Genomic DNA, 25,402 nt, shown 5'->3' with positions numbered 1-25,402 from the left:
TGTGGGGTAGTTACCAGGAAAAGAAGGATAAACAAGCATAAGATTTGTTATATAGATTTAAGTCCCTGCCTTCGTTATGGCAAGGGTCCACATTTGTCTCAGAGTACTCATCTCTGTCCTTTCCGGTAGAGAGTGGAGGAGTGTCACTTTGGTCCTGCTTTTAGACAAATGGAGAATAGAAAACTTTTCTTGTATCTGCTTCTTCTCGATTGCCTTCCAAATAATCCTTATGCCAAAATGGCGTATTTTGGGGTGGGATATTCTGCTACCCTTCAGTACGAGTTTCCCTGGCTAGTTCTTTCTCTAAGAAAGAAACACACTACCTAGAACTTCAAAGGGTCTGATATCTTTTCCTATTTACCAGCTAAGAAGTAGCCTGCCACAAATTCACAGAAGTTGACAGAAGAACAGAAGAGGTTTCTCTGTCAGAGACAAAGGACTCTGTTACTCATAGCACAATAGGCTGTGGATTCCTCAGCCTGGAGGAATTCTCATGAATTCCTTTTGTTCCCAAGTTCCACTGAGTGAAATGAAGCTGCTAGATGGGTAATAAAGAAGCAATGGGTTTGAATCACCATGGAGGAACTCTAAGTTTAGGAAAATCCTGCGAGCACACACAAGCAAACTTTTCCCTGGAAGGAGAGTTTCACTTTGCTATCCTGCAGTCAAGCTTCTCTCAACCCTTGAAGAAAATAGTATCTCTATCTTGAAATTATGGGTTTCCTAGGTGGCAATAGTGGTAAAGAGTTCACCTGCCAATGCAGGAGACATAAGAAATGTGGGTCGGGAAGATCCCCTGGAGAAGGGCATGGCAACCCACTCCAGTATTCTTGCCTGGAGAATCCCATGGACCGAGGAGCCTGGAGGGCTATAGTCAGACATGACTGAAGCGACTTAGCACATCTTGAAATTATATACGAAGAAATGCAAGGGGCCCATGGAGTGTTGACACAAATGCAATGCATTGATAAGGCTAGTACAATGAAAAGAAGATGCACAAAAATTCTGACCAGAGATTTAGACTAAAATTGTAAATGTAAAACACTTGGTCCTTTCTGAGCATTTCTTTGAATATGTAGTTAATCAACTAGAATAAAACTTTGCAATGATTTTGATAGGGACAGAATGGACAAAGTCAGTGTTTAAATAGTGAATCACACTAGGGGACTGTAAATAGAAAAATACAAGAGACCCCTGTAAATTAAGAGGGTTGCTTAACCACAAAACCAAGCAGGCTTGCTTAACAACAAAACCATGCAACAGGATGGGATGGGATACGCCCCCAAACAATAAAGTAATGGTGGTATGAGAGGCACATCCTGCCCTGTGAGCTCAGTAAATTTGTGATCCCTAGGACATGCTCTCTGCATACATAAAAAACAATTTGTGGACCTAGTTTGATCACACAGGGACAAGAAAACGACCCTGTTCAAACTGGAAGAGGAACTAATGATGGAAGCACGACATCTACTTAAGAAAGACAAAGAAGGTCTTTTCCCCCTCGCCACTCTTCCTTTGATTATGAAACTGTAGCCCATGAAATTCCTGGGGCACGACATTTCTCACTCACCCTCTTGTAAGTCTCACAGGTGTCCTATTCTAATAAATCACTTCTTATTTACCTCTTTGCTGTGGCTGAATTCTTCTCTGCCCTGAGCCATAAAGGACTATGATACCAGAGCTCTTTGCAGCCCCCTTGAAATGATATCAATTGGTTTCAATTTGTTTCGCTTTGTAATGTTTTATCACTTGATGCTTTAATGAGTCAAATGTTCTTTCCTCTTATCAAAAAAATTTTACCATCCCCCTTTATCTATTTATGCCAATTTAACCTCATTGGCCAAAGTATTTCTTATCGCGTTAGCGGAACCAAGGCACACTTTCTCAAGGGTGCTTTGTACCTTAGCAATCTTCCTTTCTGTCTCTTTCTGGGAAAATTAGGTTTTACAATGTTGAACAAGTTCCTCCTCTGTAGGACAGCTGAACAAGTTCCTCCTCTGTAGTTACTCAGCTTTGCAAGGTTAATTTCCCCTGCCAATAGGTAACACTTTCTTCCACATCTTTATTTATTTATTTTTTCGTCCATATTTTTAAGAAACATTTTAGCAGTTGTCTTATTCTTCAGAGGTAACTTAAAATAATATCATCATGGTCTTTTTGTTTGTTTCTAAACTAAATTTACAGCTGTCCTTCCCATGTGCATTTCCTTTTTTCAAGCTGGAGCTGCAAAATCCACTTGAGCTCCAGAGAAAAGCAGTACTGTTCAATGACTATTACTTAATAAATCAAAGTAATTAAGCATTTAACTTTTCACTGAGTGATTAAAAAACAAGCTGCTCCTTTCAATGGATATTATGAGGAGGCAAAACTCAAGAGTTAAGAGTTTGCCCAAATGTTGAGTCATCTATTGGGTTACTAGATAATATATAGAATGCCTTGTAAATTATCAGCGAATAAACAGCAAATCATTTTTTAGTACAAGTGTATGTCTCATTCAACGTTTGGGACATACTCATATTTTTTTAATTCATTGTTTATTTTAAAATAAAATTTAACTGAACATCCTGTATTTTTATTTGCTAAATCTGGCAACTCTTGTCACCATTTATCTACCAAACAAGCTATAATAACCTTTCTGTAAAATCTGGTGTCAAGAGCGTTTTAGCTTAGACGCACTACCTTTGGAGTAGAAGTCAGTTTCATAATTTTGGTGCTACGGAAAAAGAGATGTAAGTAACTGCAAGTTTTGAAATTCACAGATATATATTTCGTAGTCCATCTTTTAAAAAGTGGACGAATACGTAAAAAGAAGCCATGGGCGGGCTGGTCTGGGATTTCTAAGGTGAAAAGAAACCAGCCTTGAGAGCCTTTCCAAACAGCGTGGAAGTTAACTGCAGCAAAGGTATCTTTGCAGTTTCGGAAGGCTAGAGCGCGAGACCTAAGCTAGTCAATAGGGGCGGAGTAGGAAAAGGCTGGGCGCGTGAAGCCAATCAGAGACGAGATGGGTGGGACTAGACTTGGGGAAGGGGCGGGCCTAGGCCGGATAGGCTGCGAAGGGCAGGTCTCAGCCAATCCGAACCGAGTAGGTTGGGTTTGGACTCAGAAAAGGTTGGTCTCTAGGACTTGAAAGGCGCTGCAAGTGCGCCTCTCAGCCTCACCTGCGCCTGCACCTGCAGCTAGAGCTCCGCTTCTCTCTCAGCCGGGCGCTCGCCGACCCTACGGCTGACGCTCGCAAGATTGTTATGGCCTACCCGGGATACGGAGGAGGGGTGAGTCCTGGCCGGTTCGGCGCGGCCTCCACCCCCGCGGGATGTGAGGCCCCTGCGGGCGGTGGCCATGTGCCGGGTTCACCCTCTGTCGGTCCTTGCTTACTTCTGCTTCTGGTACTCGGCGGCGCCAGGACTTTGCGCAGTGTAGGAAGCCGGGGCGGGGGCCAAGCGGAAAGCTGCAGGTGTTCTGGTGCCTGATGGCCCCTTAGGCGAATCCTTGTGGAACCACGGGTATGGAGTGTGTTTAGAAATTTCTTTCTTAAGATAGAGGAACAAAACATCCTTCCTGTTCCCAGTATCTTTTTTGGTCCACCCTCCCTTCAGCCCTCCTCCCCCGCCCCGCTTCCTCAGTTTTGCTAGACATCCTTTCCCGGAATTTTTTTGACCATTTCTTTTCAGTTCTTTATGTTGCTTATGAGTAAATTAAGATATGCTAAATGCCTTCTAGTGTTTATTACTCTACCAAGGGCAGTCTTTTTTAAACTTTGGGGGGCTGGGTTGTGGGGGAGAAGATTATACTTTCTTACCTAATTGTTTATCCTGCATCACCTTTGGGAGTTGGGAGTTGTAGTATCGACATGGTAACAGCATATACAACAAAATTTATACGTATTTTTGAGGTAGTATTACAGTGTGGTCAGAATTTTCAGGCATAAGGATATATGTTAAGCATAGAAAACTTGTACACATGAGCTATTCATGGAAGAAATAGAATGAAGAATAAGTTCCAAGAGTAAAAGAAAAGGGGTAAACTTTCTAAGGGCTTCTCTGATAGCTCAGTTGGTAAAGAATCCACCTGCAATGCAGGCAACCCCGGTTTGATTCCTGGGTCGGGAAGATCCTCTGGAGAAGGGCTAGGCTACCTATTCCAGTATTCTTGGGCTTCCCTGGTGGCTCAGCTGGTAAAGAATCTGCCTGTTAATGCAGGAGACTTGGGTTCTATCCTTGGGTTGGGAAGATCCCCTGGAGAAGGGAAAAGCTACCCAATGTAGTATTCTGGCTTGGAGAATTCCATGGACTATGTAGTCCATGGGGTCGCAAAGAGTTGGATATGACTGAGGGACTTTTACTTTCAATCATTTATAAATAAATGTTCCAGAAAAGCCTTTTCATCTCTCTTAAAAAAAAAAAGGTAGGAGCAAGTATCAGATCATTATACTATTTAGATAGCAAAGGATACTTACCAAAGAGTGATGTAAAACTTTATTTAAGATGCTACAGTAAAGGGTCTAGGTTCACTAAGGCTCAGTGGTAAAGAATCCACTTGCCAGTGCAGGAGACATAGGTTCAATCCCTGGTATGGGAAGATCCCCTGGAGCAGGAAATGGCAACCCACTCCAGTATTCTTGTGGGGACATGCCAAGGATAGGGAAGTCTGGCTGGCTACCATTTATGGGGTCTCAAAAGTCGGACACAACTTAGCGACTAAACAACAGCAAAATGCTTACACTTGGTTTGGCCTCTCAGAAAAAAATTTTTTTTCAGTTTTTCTTCCTTTTGTGAACCTTAAGGAGGTGAGGGTCTCCAGTAAGCCTTAAATTCTTGGATATGCCCCAGGCCCTGATTGCCCTCCAAGTCCTTGGAGGCCTTAGAACCAAAAGTCTAGGTGTTTGTTATTGCCTCAGGGCAAAAGTTGCTTTGGGAATTTTGCTAATCCTTTTACCTCTGGATCAAGACTTGTCCCCCAGTACTGGCCTGAAACTTTCCCCCAATCAGTGAGGTAACTCAAAAAATAATATTTTATGCAGTTTTTAAATTTAAGGTTGATCTTTATATCATAGTTATCCTTATTAGAAATAGGATTTTTTTCCTTCAGTATATTTTTGTAATTTATAGAATTTAAATTCTTTTTAGAAGGTCCATTTTATTTACCTTTTCAAATGTGTTGGTAAAAAGGTTTTCATAAGCATTTGTTTATATATATATATATATCGGAGAAGGTGATGGCACCCCACTCCAGTACTCTTGCCTGGAAAATCCCATGGATGGAGGAGCCTGGTAGGCTGCAGTCCATGGGGTCGCGAAGAGTCAGAGACGACTGAGCGACTTCACTTTGACTTTTCACTTTCATGCATTGGAGAAGGAAATGGCAACCCACTCCAGTGTTCTTGCCTGGAGAATCCCAGGGATGAGGGAGCCTGATGGGCTGCCGTCTATGGGGCCGCACAGAGTCGGACACGACTGAAGCGACTTAGCAGCAGCAGCATATATATATGTATATATATATATATTTTTTTTAATTCTCTTTGTGGTTATATTCTCTTTTTTTTTTTTTTCCTGGAAACTGGCCTGTCCATCTTTTCAAAGAAGTAACTTTTATTTTTATTTATTTATTTTAAAAGATTTTATTTATTTATTTGACTGTGCTGGATCTTCATTACCCCCTGCGGGCTTTCTCTAGTTGCAGCAACCAGGGGCTTCTCTCTAGTTGCACTCTGTGGGCTTCTCATTGTAGTGGCTTCTCTTGCTGTGAGCATGGGCTCAGGAGCTTCGGCTCAGTAGTTTTAGCTTGGTCTTAATAGCCCTGTGGCATGTCAGGTCTTCCCAGACCAGGGATTGAACCCATGTCCCCTGCTTTAACAGGTAGATTCTTAACCACAGACAGGCTGCCGTCTATAGGGTCACACAGAGTTGGACACAACTGAAGTGACTTAGCAGCAGCAGGGGAGTCCCAAAGAAGTAATTCTTAAACAGTCACTTTTTTAAAAAATTCATTATATCATTTTAACATTTTTTGTTTTCTTTCTTGTACTTTATTGCTTTCTAATCTAGTTTTTGGTTGCATCCCTGAGCACATCTCCTGGTGTTCCCATAGGTCATTCCTTTTTGCCTTTACTGTATCCCAAGCTGCAGATTTTCAAACTGCTACAAAAGGCTCCTTTTTGCCCCACCCCCCCGCAACCAGTACTTAGAATTCTTTCTCTTTTTGCCTTCCATCACTCTCTGCTCATTCTTCAAAGATAGTCAAGATATTTCTTCATTCTCCAGACTCATTAAAAACACTGAAAAAAATGCCTCTCTGGACTTTCCCGGTGACTCAGTGGTAAAGAATTCACCTGCAATGCAGGAGATGTGAGTTCAATCCCTGGGTCAGGAAGATCCCCTGAAGGAGGAAATGGTAACCCACTTTAGTATTCTTGCTGGGAAAATTCCATGGACAGATGAGCCTGGCAGGCTACAGTCCATGGGGTCGCAGTGAGTCACACATGACAGAGCAACAAGCACGCAAAATGCCTCTCAAAGATATAAAAGAATGCATACAAAGTTCCGGAGTAAAAAGAAAACAATTACCAGAGCCAAAGCAAGAAACAAACAGTATGTAGTCTCTGAGGTCAGACTACCTATACTTGCTTGAATCACGGTTTACCTGGTACTGGCCATTTAACTTTAACTAATCCAGGAAACTGCTTGAAGTTTTATGTCCTCAACTGAAAGAGGACATAGTACTTTCACCGACTTGTTGGGAACTCACATGGTAGTGAGAAAGTAGTTAGAACAGTACTTAAGATATAACAATCTCTCAATAAATATTAGCTAGTATTATTGTTGGTATTGTTGTTGTTCTTATTTTGAAGAGGACCATGGTTTGAATTACCACCTGTTATTCTCTTCATTGGTGTCTTGCTTTTTAAAACAATACATGATTTTTGGTGGCTGTTTCAGGATGTTTCAGCCCTATGCACTTTCCCATGATTTGGTCATGGACACAGTTTCATTGTATTTACTATGTATTCTTCTATGTATGTATCTTTAGGTTTACTACTTTTTCATTTTACTATAGGTGAAATTTTCTTATATTTTTTAACTTTTTGCTTCTGTGATGATGATCAACACTTTTTTAAAGTACGCCTCATTCTTAGAGGCTAGAGACTTCTTTTTTGAGACTTTAAAGAACATCGGATAATATTTGTTAATGAGATGAGTTAAGTAACGCAGGGCAACTAACAGTTTGTAGCTAACAGCTTTTGTGATGATTTGGGAAGTTTCAGTAACTCAATTTTTACTTTTCAACGGACTTATCATAAATATGTTCTTTTAAACCAAATTTAGTGTATAACGGGTAATATTTATATGAATAACCTCCTCCCTTTTCACTCGTTTAGTTTGGAAATTTTGGCAATCCATTGGGACAGCCAGGATACCCTGGACACCCAGCTTATCCAGGCAGTATTTCAACAGGAGACCCCATGTGGAAATGCTTCCTTGCTATTGCTGGCCAGGTAAAATGCAAATATACAGCACAAATATCAGTTTAAAAAAAATTATTGCAATATAAAACAAATGTCAAGCTCTTTTATTTACTGTATCATTTAAAATGTATATGAAATTTGTATTTTAAGCTTATCTAGTTTTTTTCCTGAGATCAGAAATTAGGGTGGTCATAATTATCTTATTAAAAAGTCTGTTAGTTTGGTGTCTAACATGTTAGGAGAAACCAGGGTGATGCATGGAGACTGAGCCAGATACCATCTGGGAAGAAGTGATATATATGTAAATCTTCTTGAGGAAGCTGGGGCAGAGTATCACAGAGACTTGTACATTGTGGATGTTTCTGGGAGAGCCTTGATGGTAAAGCAGATCAGGAAAAGGTAAAGGAAATGGGGTGGAATGAAGGTGCAAATATCAAATAATGAGCAGAGACAGAGATTCACTCTTGAGTCTTAGACACAGACCATGTCTCTTTCCTTTTACAGTAGTCAAGATTTATTGAGTGGTTAGAATTTCAGAGAAGTTTGATAACATTTTCCACTCATTGTTCATTCATTTAAAGTTCACTAGATCCCATATGTCTTTCTAGAAATATATATACACAGAATTATTATGTGTTGCAAACACTTTGTTTTGGCTAGCCAAATTTGATTCAAAACGTCCTTTTCCTTTTTCATGTGTATTAGAGGCTGGAAAACCCTAATCCTGTCTCAGACACCTTTGTGTAAAGGTAGCCATGTGCCATAATACTGGCCATTGAGATGTAGGTGCAATTTCTTTAGGATGCTTTCCTTTTCCAAATGAGGAAAGCTTAACGGAAACTAGTGTTAGTCCTTTTTCCTCCTTCTGGAAAGGCGACTACTTGCCTGGAAAGGAGACTTGAAGTATGGAGGTGCTGTAGCCATCTTGTGATCTGGAGGCTAGAAGCTTGAGATAAAGGCCTGTGGATGAGGGATTTGGAAATATGAAAAGAGATTGATGGCCTCGTTAAGTCGCCACAGAGTCTAGATCTGCTTAGCCCCAATAAGCATTTATTTCTTTAAGCCCCTTTGATAATATTTTCTATTATTTGCAGCTAAATGCAATCCTGTTACCTTATACCACTCTTATCTGCAAGGAGCTCTTAAGTAGTATAATACTGGGAAAAAGTATGTAATCTATAGCTGACTATATAACAAACTCATTTTATAAAACTACAACTTAAAATATAAGAAACAGACATGTATATTTAGAGACCTTTATTTGACTTACAAACTATTTCATTGTAACAGTTGTCAACAATGATCTGCTATGATTGTACTATTTGACACTTCCATTAAATTTTTGTTCTACCAAATACTTGGGTTTATTTCCCCAAAATAAGCAGATTAAAATGCAATAAATAAACTGGTATATACTTAAATATCTTAAAAATTTAAGACCATCAGGTAAATCTAACAGGCTTGATAGACCTAAACAGGGTCAATATCAAGAGAGACAAATGAGGTGAATGGTGCAAACACAGGTTCAGAGCCTTTATTTAAAAACTGGATATTTTTTCACAGATGTTTTTGCATTAATTTTGTTTTTTTTTAAATATTGCATTAAAATATAATTTAATGTAACTACTGAGTTTTTTTAAACTTTTTCAAATTTAGAAGTTAGTCTCTCACTTGCCTGATAATATTTATAATACTCCTTAGAAGTGTTTATAATGCTCCGTAGACGTGTTTATAATACTTCTTAGCATTAGTTTGTAAAAGTTTTGTTTGTTTGTTTTTTGGATTCTTATAAATTACATGCTTTAAATTTGCTTCCTTAATCCTTTCCCAGAGCTTTTGTTTTGAATTCATGACCATGTATGAGATGCTTCCAAGTAAATTATTAATACTCTTTAATTTTTTAGAAAAGAGGATCCAGTACTGAAACATAATGAAAGTATTAAACTTGCTTCACTTTGATTGTGATTTCTTATTTGTGATAAAAGATTTTTTTCCCATAAGAATGGCAAAGAATATTTGGGCAAAACTCAGAAGAGTAGCACCAAAATGTAGGGGGACTCTCGAGCTGAGAGTAAAGATGTGAAGGAAAATGAAATTTTCTCTTCCCAGTTAAAGATTCAGTATCCTTTAGAAATAAGCTCCCCTCAAAAGAAGCATGAAAGAAAAATTTTGAGACTTCTCTGAACACATTTTAGGCATTTTTCTAACTTTTTATAGTAGAAGTATAATGATTCTCACAAGATTTTACATTGCTTTATTATAGGACAGAGTGATTATGCTGTTTTTCAGAAGTAGAGAATATAAATTATATGTGAAATGCCTGCATAATTTAATAGAATAAAATTTGATTGTGAAAAAGTATTCATGTTGTGTGATGTTCTCTAATGTGTCTTTGTCATCAGTAATTATCTCTATAATTTTATAGTTGATAATAGAGTAATATTTTGAAGACTGCATATTTATTCATTGGCCTTGAACAGCTAGTTAGCACTTTAGTATGCTTTTATATAACTTCTTTTATTAATCAGATTATAATTATTTTTTAACAGGATGGTGAAGTGGATGCTGAAGAACTTCAGAAGTGTTTAACACAGTCTGGAATTAGTGGAACTTATTCTCGTGAGATCTTTTTTTTTCCTTCTGTTGAAATTGCACTAGGAAATTCACTTTCTAACTTTTTAGTTTCCATACTTGAAATATTTTTTAAAACTTTTTTATCACATACATTCACACACATAATGCAGAGTCGAATAATGCTACAAATCTTGTTAAGTAAATACTATTCGGTGTGCATTCCCCCTCCACGACGTTAACCACTCTTAGGAAAAATCTCTTTCAACTTCTTTCAGCTAATTCTTTTGAAATGTGCCTCCATATCTCAAATAGCATGCTTTTATTGCTGCTGATTTTCAGTTTTGATGATGATCAGTGATTGTGTCCTGCTGTGGACAATGAGGCTGTAACCCTTTCAGGCATGTCCCTGCCCTGTGCACAGGAGCCCTTCCCTTCCCCTCCATCCCCTATAGCTGTTAAGTAATTTTCATTAGGTCAGTAATCAGCATTTGCTTTATTGTTACTGTCTAAGTGCTCTTCCTGAGTCTTAGAATAATATATGATTAATTTTCCTTTTTATATAACTGCTTTTTCTGAAATTAATCCCCATCCTGGAGCTTTCTGTTGTGCCTCGTTTTCTGTGCATAGCTGTCATAATGCACTCATCTGGAGCCCTTTCCTCTCTCTCTTGAGTTGCATCTCCCCTTCATTCCATCGCTTGTTCTCATCTTAAATTTGATAAAATGCATTGTTAATTAGCTTCCTAATAAAAGTACATGGGAAACAAATCTTTTGAGACTTTCTGTGAAAATGCTTTCATTGTGTCTTCAGAATCAAGTGACTAGCCAGGTATAGAACTCCAGATTACAAAACATTTTGACTTAAGAGTTTTAAGCTCCATTGTTTCCAGCTTCCATTATTGTTTGATCTTTTTGTTTTCTGCCTGTATGTCATTTGTGTTTTTTTTTTTTTTTTAATTTCCGGCGCTGAGTCTACGGAGCATCCTCTTCACCGCAGCCCGGGCGAGCCTCCCGGGGGTGGGCGGGCACCGCGGGCCCTGACGCGGCTGCGCCTTTTTTTTTTTTTTTTAATTTTATTTTATTTTTAAACTTTACATAATTGTATTAGTTGTTTTTAGTGTGTAGAGGCTTGTGAGGGCTTCTCTTTGCCCTTGGTCTGAAATGTCACAGTGCTATTCCTTGGTGTGTGGGGGATACAGAGGGAGTTTCCAATCGAGACTCATTTGCTTTCATTCTGAGCAGTTTTCTTCAGTGACCTTTTCTCCATTTTATCTTTGTGGAGTGCCTGCCATTTGGATTGGGTCATTTTTCTTTTTCTCTCCTGCCTCTTGGTTTCTTCTACTTTTGGGGAAATCCTGGGTGACTTAGTGATAAAGAATCTGCCAGCAATGCAGGAGACACAGGTTTGATCCCTGGGTCAGGAAGATCCAGGAGTGGAGAAAGAAATGACAACCCGCTCTAGTATTCTTGCCTGGAAAATCCCATGAACAGAGGAACCTGGTGGGCTACAGAGCGTACACAACAACCTCAACTTTTCTTTTCTTTTTTTTTTAACACTTCAGGAACTTGAGTGTCATCCTTGTGTAAAGGCCGTGCTAACTGTCTCTGTATTGTTCCAATTTTAGTATATGTTCTCCTGCAGTCCTATTGAGGCTCTCATTTCTCCTATCATGTTTTTAAAATCCAAAGGCAGTTGTTCTTTTTTTCATGAATGTGACGTCTTTCCTTATCTCTCTGATTTTTAATTTTTTTTCCAGGTTTTTTTCCTCCTACATAACCTGCTTCTTCGATGTTTTTTCCCCGGTTTGTTCATTTGACTGTCTTTCATGTTAGCTGCCTTTCTCAGATGTCTGATGAGGCTTGGTTGCTCATATTTAACTAAAATACTGCTTAGAAGCCCTGAGAGTTGGGCTGGGTGTTGACTCCAGACTTCAGAGCCTGGTGGTTCAGCTGGGCAGTTTGTTCTGCAACACTGGGCGTCAGGATCTTTAGGGATTTCTTTCGGGGCTGGTTGTCCAGTTGATCTGCTCTCTGGAGCCAAGGAGGGAGGACTCAGGAGGGTTTCAGTCTTTTGTAAAATTGTCACTTTATTTCCTTGTTTTAATAGACAGTCCTGTCTTCAACAGTTCCTGATTTCCTGCAGTGCATAGAACCCTCCGGAAAATAAAATCCCAGATGTCTGCTGGCTTGGGAGTAGACAGGGCAGCCATCCATGCGGCTGAAGCAAGAAGATTTGGGCTTCAAAGGCGCCTTAAATAGGCATTCAACCAGTCCTTCTGTTTTTGTCTCTACATTCACATCCATTTTCAGAAGTACTGCCAATTTGCAAAAGTTTGGGGTCTCCTCCAGGATAATGAGGCTGCTTCTCAGCTTTTCTTATTGCAGGATCAGGAAGCTACTTTCTCAGATGGAGTTTGGCAACTTATGTCCACCTACTTTTCAACTTGCACAGTTTTGTTCCTTGGTTTCCTCTCTTATTCTCTAAAGGATTACAAGTTGTAAAAATTCAGTTTAATTCTGTCCATTCTAATGTGGTGTGGGGAGAGAGTGAAAATCTGTCAACTCTCCTAAAACTTCTCTTCTATTCTTTGTCAAGGTTATTTACTTTTACATTTGGTTCTATTTTGAAACTGATTGAAGAGCTGGTTATTGGATGACTGAATTTTTGTCATTTATTATCATCTATTCAAATTCTTCCACTTAAAGAATGTGTGCTATGTTAACTTTAAGGCAAAATAGATCTAATTTACTGGACAAAATGATGGAATGCCATTCCAGAGATTTCTCCCTGTCCCTGCCTGAGAAGTTTTTGTATGAAAGAGCATTGGTCTCCAATCCTCTCTCTTCCACCTGTTAGCTCTGTGAACTTGGGAAACTTTATCTTTCTGGGCCACAGTTGCTTTATTTGTAAAACTGAGACTATTATAGGTTAGGCATGTTTATGTTAAATCACAAAACATACACTACTGATTCATAGTAACTGCTTATTCAGTGTCAATTGAATTACCAGTCTGAAAATACCGTAACCATCTATTCTACAATTGATACCATGTGAAACATTAAAGAAAGTTTTTTTTTTTTTAATGTGTGGATTATTTTATAATTTTCTTTAATGGGTATAAAATTTAGCTGAAATAGTTTTTTTCTTTATAAAAATTTCAAAATATTTTATCAAATAGCATAAATAATTTTAAGCATTTTTGCTTATTCATTTGTTTATCTTAAGGAGCTACTAGTAAGAACTTTGTAAACTTCACTGAACTGTACTGACATAATATCTCCTTCATCAGGACTATGTATAATAAGTCTTGAGATAAATCAGTATGCTAATGGAATGTAATGATAAGGATTAGAAAAAATTAAATTTTGCCTCAGTTCAGTTCAGTCGCTCAGTCATGTCCGACTCTTTGCGACCCCATGAATTGCAGCACACCAGGCCTCCCTGTCCATCACCAACTCCCAGAGTTCACTCAGACTCACATCCATTGAGTCAGTGATGCCATCCAGCCATCTCATCTTCTGTCATCCCCTTCTCCTCCTGCCCCCAATCCCTCCCAGCATCAGAGTCTTTTCCAATGAGTCAACTCTTCACATGAGGTGGCCAAAGTACTGGAGTTTCAGCTTTAGCATCATTCCTTCCAAAGAAATCCCAGGGCTGATCTCCTGCAGAATGGACTGGTTGGATCTCCTTGCAGTCCAAGGGACTCTCAAGAGTCTTCTCCAACACCACAGTTCAAAAGCATCAATTCTTCAGTGCTCAGCCTTCTTCACAGTCCAAGTTTCACATCCATACGTGACCACAGGAAAAACCATAGCCTTGACTAGACGGACGTTTGTTGGCAAAGTAATGTCTCTGCTTTTCAATATGCTATCTAGGTTGGTCATAACTTTCCTTCCAAGGAGTAAGCGTCTTTTAATTTCATGGCTGCAGTCACCATCTGCAGTGATTTTGGAGCCCCAAAAAATAAAGTCTGACACTGTGTCCACTGTTTCCCCATCTATTTTCCATGAAGTGATGGGACCAGATGCCATGATCTTCGTTTTCTGAATGTTGAGCTTCAAGCCAACTTTTTCACTCTCCACTTTCACTTTCATCAAGAGGCTTTTTAGTTCCTCTTCACTATCTGCCATAAGGGTGGTGTCATCTGCATATCTGAGGTTATTGATATTTCTTGATTCTTGATTCTTTTTAGTTCCTCTTCACTTTCTGCTGTAAGGGTGGTGTCATCTGCATATCTGAGGTTATTGATATTTCTTGATTTCTTGATGGCAATCTTGATTCCAGCTTGTGTTTCTTCCAGTCCAGCGTTTCTCATGATGTACTCTGCATATAAGTTAAATAAGCAGGGTGACAATATACAGCCTTGACGTACTCCTTTTCCTATTTGGAACCAATCTGTTCCATGTCCAGTTCTAACTGTTGCTTCCTGACATGCATACAGATTTCTCAAGAGGCAGGTCAGGTGGCCTGGTATTCCCATCTCTTTCAAAATTTTCCAGTTATTGTGATCCAAATTTTGCCTAGTAAATCATCATTTATAGTTCTTTAAATATGGAAGTGTTAATATTTCTGATTTAAGATAGCCAACTATCTTATCATCTATATTTCTTCTTCCTTTCTTTCCCCCTCCCCCAAGAAAAAGCAGTTCCTTTCAGTTCTGAAGCTTATCCCTTTCTTACTTGGTTGAGTGCAGTAAACTTCCAAATGATTTACCTACATCCAGATTCATCATACTTTACTCTCTATGTAGTCTTTCTTTGTCAACTACTGTTTTTGAAATGGAAATTTTAGAATTGCCACTATGTTCCATAAAATCCTTTGTTGTTGATTAGTTACTAAGTCATGTCCAATTCTCTGCGACCCCATGTACTGTAGCCCGCCAGGCTCCTCTGTCCATGGGATTCCCTAGGCAAGAATACTGGAGTGGATTGCCATTTCCTTCTCCAATCCTCTAGTAACCTCCATTGGTCTAAACCTTTAGGGTGGCGTTCAAAACTCATGATCTGGTCCTCATCTGAAGTCATTATATGCCTCTCATTCCCATATGCCCTAAGCTTTAACCAAATCTCTAACACTTTCAAGTTTTGTGATCTCAGTACGTGAGAACTACTTAAGCCAACTTAGCATTTGTGTCAGGAAGACTAAAGCCCTCTTTTCCCCTTGTTTAGTTTTCAGTATTTTATAATTGCTTATTTAATTACTCAAATCCCTTTAGTAGATATATGAAGGTAGTACTTTTTTTTTTTTCTTTCACTATGCATGCCTAACAGTCAGAGTTTGTTCATTGAGTGATGGATAGTTTTGGCAGTCAGTTGGTAAATGTTTTGTTTTAAAAACAGAAATTGTTGTAATTTTACATAAATAGGGCAGAATTTAATTCAGATAATAAATATGTTTTACAGCCTTCAGTTTGGAAACCTGCAGAATTATGATTGCCATGTTGGATGTATCCTTGAGTAAAAACAAAAAATACTAGAATATAGCAAAATTACCCTTAAGGCAGTTTTTAGGTATAAATGATCATAGTAAACTAGAGTGTTTAAAAATACTTTGTAACATCCTATTTGAATTCCATTCTTTTCCATTTTTACACAAATCTATTTATATGCAAAATTGGCTAACTCTTGCAGAAGTGAGCTTAAAATTTTTTAATCACTTATTTGGAATTTTGAGTTCAGGTTAAATTCTCTTTGGTATCAGAATTTATTTTCGTTAATAAAACTATCAGAGAGATTACTCAGGAAAAATGGGATTTAATGAATTCAAAGAACTTTGGACAGCTCTTAACTCCTGGAAGCAAAACTTCATAACTGTTGATAAAGACGGAAGTGGCTCAGTAGAGCATCATGAACTGAATCAAGCCATTGCTGCTATGGGTAAGCATATTAAAATTCTTTAAATAAATCCAGGTCGTCTTTGTTCTTTGATTAGATGAATCTTAATTGTTTAAACTTGCTAAGTAATAAAAGCGTATATTATTTCAGCAGCTATTGTCCGGTTTGATTTCAAGGTTATAGATACATTCTGATTAAATATCTTTAACAAAACCATTTTATTTGTGAGCTTTTCAAAGGATAATCTTTCATGCCTTCTGGTTGATAAAACAGTTTCTGAATTTCCTATGTTCAGTTCACTCACTCAGTCGTGACTGAGTGACTCTGACTCTTTGCGACCCCATGAATTGCAGCACACCAGGCCTCCCTGTCCATCACCAACTCCTGGAGTTCTCTCAGACTCATGTCCATCAAGTCAGTGATTCCATCCAGCCATCTCATCCTCTGTTGTCCCCTTCTCCTCCTGCCCCCAATCCCTCCCAGCATCAGAGTCTTTTCCAATGAGTCAACTCTTCACATGAGGTGGCCAAAGTACTGGAGTTTCAGCTTTAGCATCATTCCTTCCAAAGAAATCCCAGGGCTGATCTCCTTCAGAATGGACTGGTTGGATCTCCTTGCAGTCCAAGGGACTCTCAAGAGTCTTCTCCAACACCACAGTTCAAAAGCATCAATTCTTCAGTGCTCAGCCTTCTTCACAGTCCAAGTTTCACATCCATACATGACCACAGGAAAAACCATAGCCTTGACTAGATGGATGTTTGTTGGCAAAGTAATGTCTCTGCTTTTCAATATGCTATCTAGGTTGGTCATAACTTTCCTTCCAAGGAGTAAGCGTCTTTTAATTTCATGTTGAATATACTTAAATTTATTCTAATTGTTCATACTCATCATTTATATTGTATACTTTTGTAACTTGGTAAGATCTCTAATTTGATGGCAAAAGCTTATCTCAGTAACAGGTCTCCATACATAGTCTAGTTTTTCATCTTCTTTATGTAGTATAGAACACACAGTAGACACACACACACACACAAAAAACCTCAAAATGAGAAATCTACATTTTAGAGTATCTCAAAAGACTGTAACTTTATTTTTATCATATCTCTGATAAGCTAAAGTTCTCAGTGTGTTTTCTTTAAAAAAAATGATAATATGAATTGTGTGTAACTTGCTTGGGGCTTCCCTCATAGCTCAGTTGGTAAAGAATCTGCCTGCAATGCAGGAGACCCCAGCTCAATACCAGGAAGATCCCCTGGAGAAGGGATAGGCTACCCACTCCAGTATTCTTGGGCTTTCCTTGTGGCTCAACTGGTAAATAATCCGCCTGCAATGTGGGAGATCTGGGTTCGATCCATGAATTAGGAAGATTCCCCTGGAGAAGGGAAGGGCTACCCACTTCAGTATTCTGGCCTGGAGAATTCCATGAACTACATACAGTCCATTTAACTTGCTTATAGTAACATAGTTTTAAGTAGTTTTCTTAATTGTATTTATGCTTATGATTTTATTTACATTCATTTCTAAATAAAATGCTTTTGTAACAAAACTAACGTTTGAAAGATTGTACTTTTCAGAAATCTGAACAAGTGTATATTATTTCAAATTTCAGTATAAAGTCAAAACCATGATTTTGTTTTATAAATAGACATTTTAATTGTCATTTTAGGGATAGTCCTGTCCATATAAACTTGTATAGTTTAATTATAGAGTCTTAATTCCTAATGAATTAAACTTGGTTCTTAATTCTGCACAATGTTGGAAAATTAATATAACCATTTGGAAAAAAGAAAACCACCAAAGAATTCACATAGGCAGTTGAATGTAAGTAACAAAGAGGCATTCTGTATTATTCAAATTTTAGGTCTTCAGATATATTTTAAAATATTCATTTTTTTTTTTTTTTTTGCTGAGAATGCTATGGAAAATCTTGTGAATTTTATCAGTCCCATATCCACCTGAATCATAACTCTCTAAAGCTTAGGGTTTATTTTTATGTAATAGCATTTGCTTGCATGTTTGACTTCTATTAATTTATACCTTTCCTTTCAGTTACTTATAGCAAGTTTCCTGGATTGCGTTTCATTATAGCTATTTGTAGAATTACCTTCTGTTGCATTTATTTTCATTATTTTTCCCTTTGCCTGGATGAATGTCTTTTGTCTACGTCTAATCCAGTAATATACAAAGACAACATTTCTAGGCCAGCATTCTTCACAGTAAAATATACACACCTCATTAAATACATAGGACCATCACTAGGGGGGCAACAAGTGAAATAATTTATATTTCTAATTACTTTTATTCCATTCTTTTAAATTTTATTTTTTATATATTTTAAAATGTAAATCATCAAATAGTAATACTTGTATAGAATTTAAGACTAAATAATATACATGTAATGGGAGTGAATGATCCAAAACTTTTTACTCAAAGTATACATTCAAAAACTTTTGGAGTCCACTGGGCTAGACAGCAAAGAACCAAAGAAAGAGTAAAAAGACTGGTTAAGATGAAAAGTCTATGAAGAAACAGAATAAGGGTTATAGGCCAAAATGGAATAACATTTCCCTATTTCTTCCCCCTCTAAGTAACCATGTTGATTCTCAAATTTTCTTTGACTGTAAGACAATACAGTCAATGGGAAATACAGGTTTGAATGATATCAAAGATCACTAATAATCTTTGATGTTTTTGAAGAACTGTAAAATTACAGGGTTTAAAAATTGATGAATTAAAAAACCTGTGACTACATTAGACATTATTTCAAAATGAAAATATATTTTACAAGCACAAAAAGATAATTGTTTTCTTTTTCCTAGCTTTGACTTTTTATAGAGCAGGAATTGTGAAATTTATGTACCACTTTTGCTATTAGTAATGAAACCTTTCCTGATCAATTTCAATAGGAATGTGTTTTGTTTCTGAAATATATTTTTATGTAATGAATTCTGAAAGTTAATTTGTTTTATAACTTTATTTACATGAATACATTGTTGGTTAATAGTGTTCTTATGATGTGTAGTTTTAGAAGTTTTAATCTAGCCATCCCTTTTTCTAGGTTATAGGTTGAGTCCTCAAACAGTAACTACCATTGTCAAACGTTACAGCAAGAATGGCCGAATCTTCTTTGATGATTATGTTGCTTGCTGTGTGAAGCTTCGAGCATTGACAGGTATGGACCATTTATGGGCACAATATTATGGGACTTTTTTCCCCAAATGATGTCCCTCATTTCCTTCAGCAAAGTGATAGTATTATGTGTCTTCCCCTCTTTATTCACTGTTAAATCTTATTAGAGTTCTAACGCTTTAAAACTTTAGGAATATAAATAGTGAAAAAATGTTATAGCTCATTTTTGGAAAATTTTCTTCATATCTCAGTGGCCTGGGACATTAAAAAAAAATCACAAGATTTACTAGAGTGTAAAATTATTCCTTTTGTAATACCTGGGGGCACCAGTTATTTAAAAGTAGATTTTAAACTGTAACACAGAAAATAACTTCTTGTTTAAAGATTTCTTTAGGAGAAGAGACCACTTGCAACAAGGGGTTGTGAGTTTCGTATATGATGATGTGAGTATCCTGTATCACACTTTTGATGTTTATACCGTGTTCTATGTGTGTTCATAGTGATCAGAAAATGTAAATGATCTCTGATTTCAGTAGTGGAGATAATATATTTTAAAAGCCATATTCTTTTTCTATATTTTTCAGCATAACTCAAATATAAAATTCAGTAGTGGTACAAGTAACCAATTTGACTTGATATTAAACATAAAAATACTTTAAAATTTTATGACAGTGATTTTGGCAGTTTATGTTCCAAATCATTTTTAAGGGCAAATTTATAAAGAAGTATTTCACTTGTGATGATCTTTCTTCTGAAAGAGATAGGAAATGTTCATATATGATAGGTAATGGAACTATCCCTTTCTCATTTCAATTGTTGCTATTAGGCTGAGTCCATTTTTTTTTTTAAATTGAAGCTACAGGAAAGGTTATATTTCACATGTTCTTAAGTGTTTCAGGGTTTTGTTTTATTTGTGTTATGTGGAAATTATGAGGTCAACTTTATCCTACTAGTATAATACTGGTTTGAGTTACAAGCCTTAGTAAAAATTTCTCCTCTTGAGAAAATGCTTCTGTGGAATATAATTAGAGATAAAACATTAAAGACAAAAACCATGTTGTTGTTACCAAACGATGATTTTGCCTGTTATTAGTTTTTGCAGGGCACAATGGCAGTTTGAATGTCTAGAATTTGAAAGCTGAAGAAATACTGTGAGTTTCTCTGCTTAGAAGAAATGAACTGGACTCCTTAGAATTAAAGCTTCTAAGGCTTTTCCATATTCCATATATTGAATCTCTTCTCTTGAGTTTTTACTTTAGCTCACAGTGTAAAGCAATAAAAGAGATGTTTTTGTATTTGGAATATTATTGCTTTTAGTAAAGTTATAACTTTAGAGATATCTGCATAATCAACATAGGTGTATAATTAAGTGATATAAATACCTCTTAGCTTTAATTTTGTTTCTTAATTACAAGATAGATTATATATTTTAAAAAGATAGATTGTATAAGAAGCTAAATGATGCAAGCCTAGATAAAACTAATTTATACTTACCTGAAGGTTACAAATTATATTTTGAAAAATTTGTTTGTAGTTGTTGGTATTTGAAGGTGAGCCAGAAAGGGAAGCCTAGATTTTGTGCAATCTTTATAGTAGGGTTTTTTTTTATTTGCTCACATAATCAGAAAATAGAAACTTGCGACTCTTTGCCTGTGAAGAAGAAAATTGTAGTTCCTAAAATTTTATCCTGAATCACATTAGGTGGACCATAAATAATCTATGGTGAAATAAAACTACAGGAGGCATTGTTTTTCCTTTTTAAATTTTTTTGCAGTATATGTTTTTCTTCAGTGTGTTTTATTGTCTTCTGTGGAACAAAATTCTTAATGAACATAACTTCTTTCTCTGTATAGATAACCTAAAATGGCATCTTTGTTTAAATTTAGGTTTTCTGCAAATGACATATTTTTAATGAAATCTCAATATTTAAGTTTGTTATTTTAAACTACATTGTTTATACATATTGCTATTAGCTGTTTATAAAATTTTTAAAAAATCAAGTAATCTACCACTTTGTTTAAATGTTTAGAAATTACATGTTTGACTTTCTTGACAGCATTAGTCTATGATTTTGACATTAGTAAACCCATAAGTCTTTCTCAGTAAGTGTGATGTGGGTCCTGAGGATGGTAGACAGCATTTCATTTTTTACTATGAAAATTGAAAGTGGAGTCACCAGGTTCTTAGCATTTTAAGATTACTGATATAAGTGGCTGTAGTTAATCAGTCCCTTGGCAAACACGCCTCAGTCTTTCTAAATGAAGAGTTAGTAAACCACATACTTTTATTACACTTTAATTGAATATCTTCTAGCTTAAAGGTGAATACAAATTAACATAATTTTAATATGGCTTGTGATTGAATTAATAATATAGTTTTTCATATAAGTTTCATAAAAATGGAGGATGAATGGTAGTATCTTAAAAAAAACTTTTATAAAGATACAGAATTGTAAATCAACTTTCATTTTAAAAAAACTTGGAAAGGAAGTAATGTATACTCTTGTTGATATTGATAATTTTATATAATTAGCTGTCAAATTCATTTGGTTAGATTTATAAAAATGTATGAATGAATAAATCATGTAATTTTGTCCTCTGGCTGTTAATTTTTTTCATGAACATATATTTGATAATGTGAGAGCATTTTAACTGAAGCATAAAAGATACAGAATTCTAATTAACAGTGTTGTAGGGAAGAGATCATATAAACACACTGTGTATCATTCATGTTGAATCAGGGTGATACCGTGACTCAGCAGCATGGAATCTTAACATACACTTTGTACTGCTGCTGCTGCTAAGTCGCTTCAGTCGTGTCTGACTCTGTGCGACCCTGTAGATGGCAGCCCACCAGGCTCTGCTGTCCCTGGGATTCTCCAGGCAAGAACACTGGAGTGGGTTGCCATTTCCTTCTCCACTGTGTAAAAGTGAAAGTGAAGTCACTCAGTCGTGTCCAACTCTTTGTGACCCCATGAACTGCAGCCCACCAGGCTCCTCCGTCCATGGGATTTTCTAGGCAAGAGTGCTGGAGTGGGGTGCCATCGCCTTCTCCGACACTGTGTACAGTTGGTTGAGTTATTGTACTATTCTGAGGTCAGTTATAATTTTCCTTATTTGGACGCTCCATAGTTGAGGTAAAACTTTTAAAATGGTATGACATGAGTCATATAAGTTTTGTCAAATGACACTTTGCGTTAGAACTTTTACACGCTTATCTGAACTCATCCTTTACCAAAGGTGTTCCTATGACTTTTGGTCATAGAAGGTCTGAAGAAGTTCCCAGGACCAAGCGTATTTGGGAAAGCCTCATCTTCCTCAGGAAGCTTAATAAAACATAAGGTACAGAAAATCTCAAATTTATTTGACTCAGTTTTTTCTGAATTTTTTTAACCTCAGAACCCTTCCTCTTAGCAAAACTGATGTTCTACGCCAGTCCAACCTGGTTGTCAGACAGTTGTTTTGCACTTCACATTAGATAATCTTTTTTTTTAATCCATAGAATTTTATTTAGCCTCTTTTCAAATTTTCTTATACTAATGAGGAGAACATAAATCTAGAAATAAGATTTGCAAAATCATCACTTTGCTGTAAAATTCCCAGATTAACATTATTTCAAACACTGGTGTCATTTTGGCCTTCAGGACAATTACATATTTTTCTAGTGCTTGGTTTTCTAATCTGTACACATTAGGAAATCTTATATAAACATTAGCCATAGAGAACACAGTACCAGGATTTTTCTGCTAAAATGCAATTCATATTTTTAATGCTTTTAAAATAATGTAAACAGAATCTATTACTAAGGTAAAAATTAAATCATTTTATAATGAACATGAATGTGAATGTGGTGTGGTAGTTTGTACTAATTAACTCATGCCCCAGTTTTCTTATGATGATGGAAATTATTAAATCATGTACACTCTTAATGTCTAAGTGCTTTTATTTATACAATAAACATGTTTCCATGTCATTTTTAGAATTTTTTTAATAAACATTCAAATAGCTTGCTGTAAAGTTTTGCATCATACAAAATCTGTAACATATATATTAAGAGATACTTCAGTTCAAGTAACAGTGCACTAATTCACCTATGCTTAAAAGACTGCCAAATGATTAAGTGTCAGGTATTGCACTTCTATTTTGAGTGGCAGTTTACACATTTTAAATTACATCAGGGGGTAATCAATACTATTGGAATCTTAATTTGGTCCACTTTCAAGTGTAATTTCAAGGACTGTGCTCATTTGATCTATCAAGCATGCATTCAGAAACAAAATATAATAGAAAAATGTCAAGAGATATGTTTATTTCCAGAGAAGGCATTTACCCTGGAAGAGAGTAAAATTTATTAATGTAGATAAAATCTGTGTAATTGAAAATATAAATTGTGATGATTTAAGTAAAATATATAAATCAAGGTCACTGTTATGGCATTACAAAACTGAACAAACAAATACTATATGTCAGAAGGGTGCTTTTCTTTGTCCTTTTATATTTGACAGACATAAATGATATGTTTTTTTTATAGCAGTTTTCTGGGAAATTAATAGGAGTAAATTTGTTAGAATCTGGTAAATTAAATCTAGTGAGTAAAATTAATACATTTTTCAGGTTAGTATATTCTTCTTTTCTCTTAAACTTTAAAATGCAACCATGGGTGTTTTATTACTTTGAAACATATTACAATATCACATTTTTGTTGGTCACAAATCATTTTCAAAGCAAATTGAGCATTTTAAAATAAATGTATAATGCTAAGGTATCATCTAAGAGTGTCTTGATTTCATAATACTAGATGATACAAAGAAAAATATTTAGAATTTGTGTTATAGTGATGAATACAGGCAGGGCTTTTAAATGAATACTGTTCAAATAATTTATAGTCTAGAATAAGGTCATAAAATTACATATGTCTTTACTGAATTCAAATTGCCCTGTAACGTGGAGTTCTGAGCACAAAAGTACTTTGCAGAAAACTGGGAAAGTTAAGAAAAATTTCTCTGTCTCACTATCAGATCATTATTTGAATCCTGGGAAACTTGCACTTTTGTTTTTTGCCACGTCTACTTATTTTAAAAAGCATAGTAAAGAAAAGAACCTTATATTACTTAACATTCCTTTTACCCATGTAGCTTGGTGATAAGCAGCTTTGTGTATTACTTTTTGAGCATTCAAATTTCAGATGTGCTTCTATATCTGAATACATAGTAAGTAGACATTGGTGGCAATTCTACATTGCTGTGCTGTGCCCTGCCCTGAGGGGAACAGTAGGCTCCTTGCTTCTGTGCCACTTAGGTCTTTAGGTGTGCCCCTTCTGCAACGTCAGAGATGGTGGCAGTTTGGAAATCTTACAGGGAGTGAGAAGAATTGGTCTAGCAGCAGCATAGTTAATAGCTATATTCAGAGACAAGTATGCCAGGAATCAGTACCCCTTCTTCTGATAGTGTATGTGTCTATGTGTGTGCCCTTGCATGAAGGGGGAGACAGAACCTTTTCCCAGAAGCGTGGAGACACAAATATGTACTTTAGAGATACAGGTATTTGCATTTTAGTTGACTGTATTTAATCACATTTTATATTGTTATGATTACTGAAATTGCAAAGGATAACCTGAACATTGCTAGTATGGATAGTCCAGAAACATACTAATTAAAGATCCATATTCTTTTGAAAATTATAGGCCACTTATAAAAGACTTTAGGGTTAACTGAACTTGAGAATATGCATTTAATTTCCCAAAGCTGTCTAAATGCATTGCTACTGCTAAGTCACTTCAGTCGTGTCCGACTCTGTGCGACCCCATAGACAGCAGCCCACCAGGCTCCCCGTCCCTGGGATTCTCCAGGCAATCTAAATGCATTACCCCTACATTTATCTTAAGGCAAGAGAATCTTTTAAAAAATATTTTGTTTTTTCATACTTTGATTCGTATTTTTTAATCAGCTTCACTTCTAGATAGTACAGTGCTTTCTGCTACTCTGTATTTGGTTTGGCTTTTTATTTATCAAATAGGGCAATGTTCTCTTGGTTTTTTAAACCTTAAAAGTGAATAGTGGGTAATTTCAACCCTAAACAGACCAAACAGCCCTTAGCTAAGAACATGCCATGTTATGATCAATCAGTTTTATTTAAAAGTTTTCTTTAAAGAGAGTTTGATTTTTAAAAAAATAATAGATAAATGATTCCAGGGGAAGAATTAAAAATGTATGAAGCATAAGCAAATGAAAATCATATCCCAGTATTTTCATTCTAGATGAAAAATATGTATCAAGCATACATTATAAAAAATTTTATCTCATGTAAATTAAAGCCTATTTAGTCATTGGAAATTTTAAATAAACAGTGTTTTAGTAAATTACTGTTGTGTTCTTGAGAGGCAAAAAGTGAGGGGTTGTCATTTGTTT

General features: G+C 36.3%; 1 protein-coding gene and 1 non-coding gene across 4 annotated transcripts; one reads left to right on the top strand and one right to left on the bottom strand.

Annotated features, from left to right (window-relative positions):
* Nucleotides 1–2,953: 2,953 nt before the first annotated feature.
* On the top strand, nt 2,954–22,924 carry GCA (grancalcin). 3 transcript variants are annotated; one of them, XM_061436661.1, is made up of 8 exons: nt 2,956–3,269; nt 7,373–7,489; nt 10,009–10,078; nt 15,436–15,479; nt 15,762–15,909; nt 18,926–19,039; nt 19,381–19,439; nt 20,090–22,924. In XM_061436661.1, the coding sequence occupies exons 1-8, from the start codon at nt 3,243–3,245 to the stop codon at nt 20,114–20,116; spliced, it is 606 nt and encodes a 201-aa protein (XP_061292645.1). In that variant the 5' UTR covers nt 2,956–3,242; the 3' UTR covers nt 20,117–22,924. The 3 variants fall into 3 exon arrangements, with proteins under 3 accessions (XP_061292654.1, XP_061292635.1, XP_061292645.1); XM_061436670.1 differs by having other exon boundaries at nt 2,954–3,269; nt 15,831–15,909; nt 19,381–22,924; XM_061436651.1 differs by having other exon boundaries at nt 2,955–3,269; nt 19,381–22,924.
* LOC133236061 (U6 spliceosomal RNA) lies at nt 11,575–11,677 on the bottom strand. The gene has a single exon (XR_009732718.1). It is a non-coding gene; the product is annotated as a U6 spliceosomal RNA (small nuclear RNA).
* Nucleotides 22,925–25,402: the final 2,478 nt, after the last annotated feature.

The sequence above is a fragment of the Bos javanicus genome, chromosome 2 (assembly GCF_032452875.1).
Source record: "Bos javanicus breed banteng chromosome 2, ARS-OSU_banteng_1.0, whole genome shotgun sequence".
Classification (NCBI taxonomy): domain Eukaryota; kingdom Metazoa; phylum Chordata; class Mammalia; order Artiodactyla; family Bovidae; genus Bos; species Bos javanicus.
Note: the sequence above shows the minus strand (reverse complement) of the source record. Positions and strands in the feature narration are given on the sequence as shown.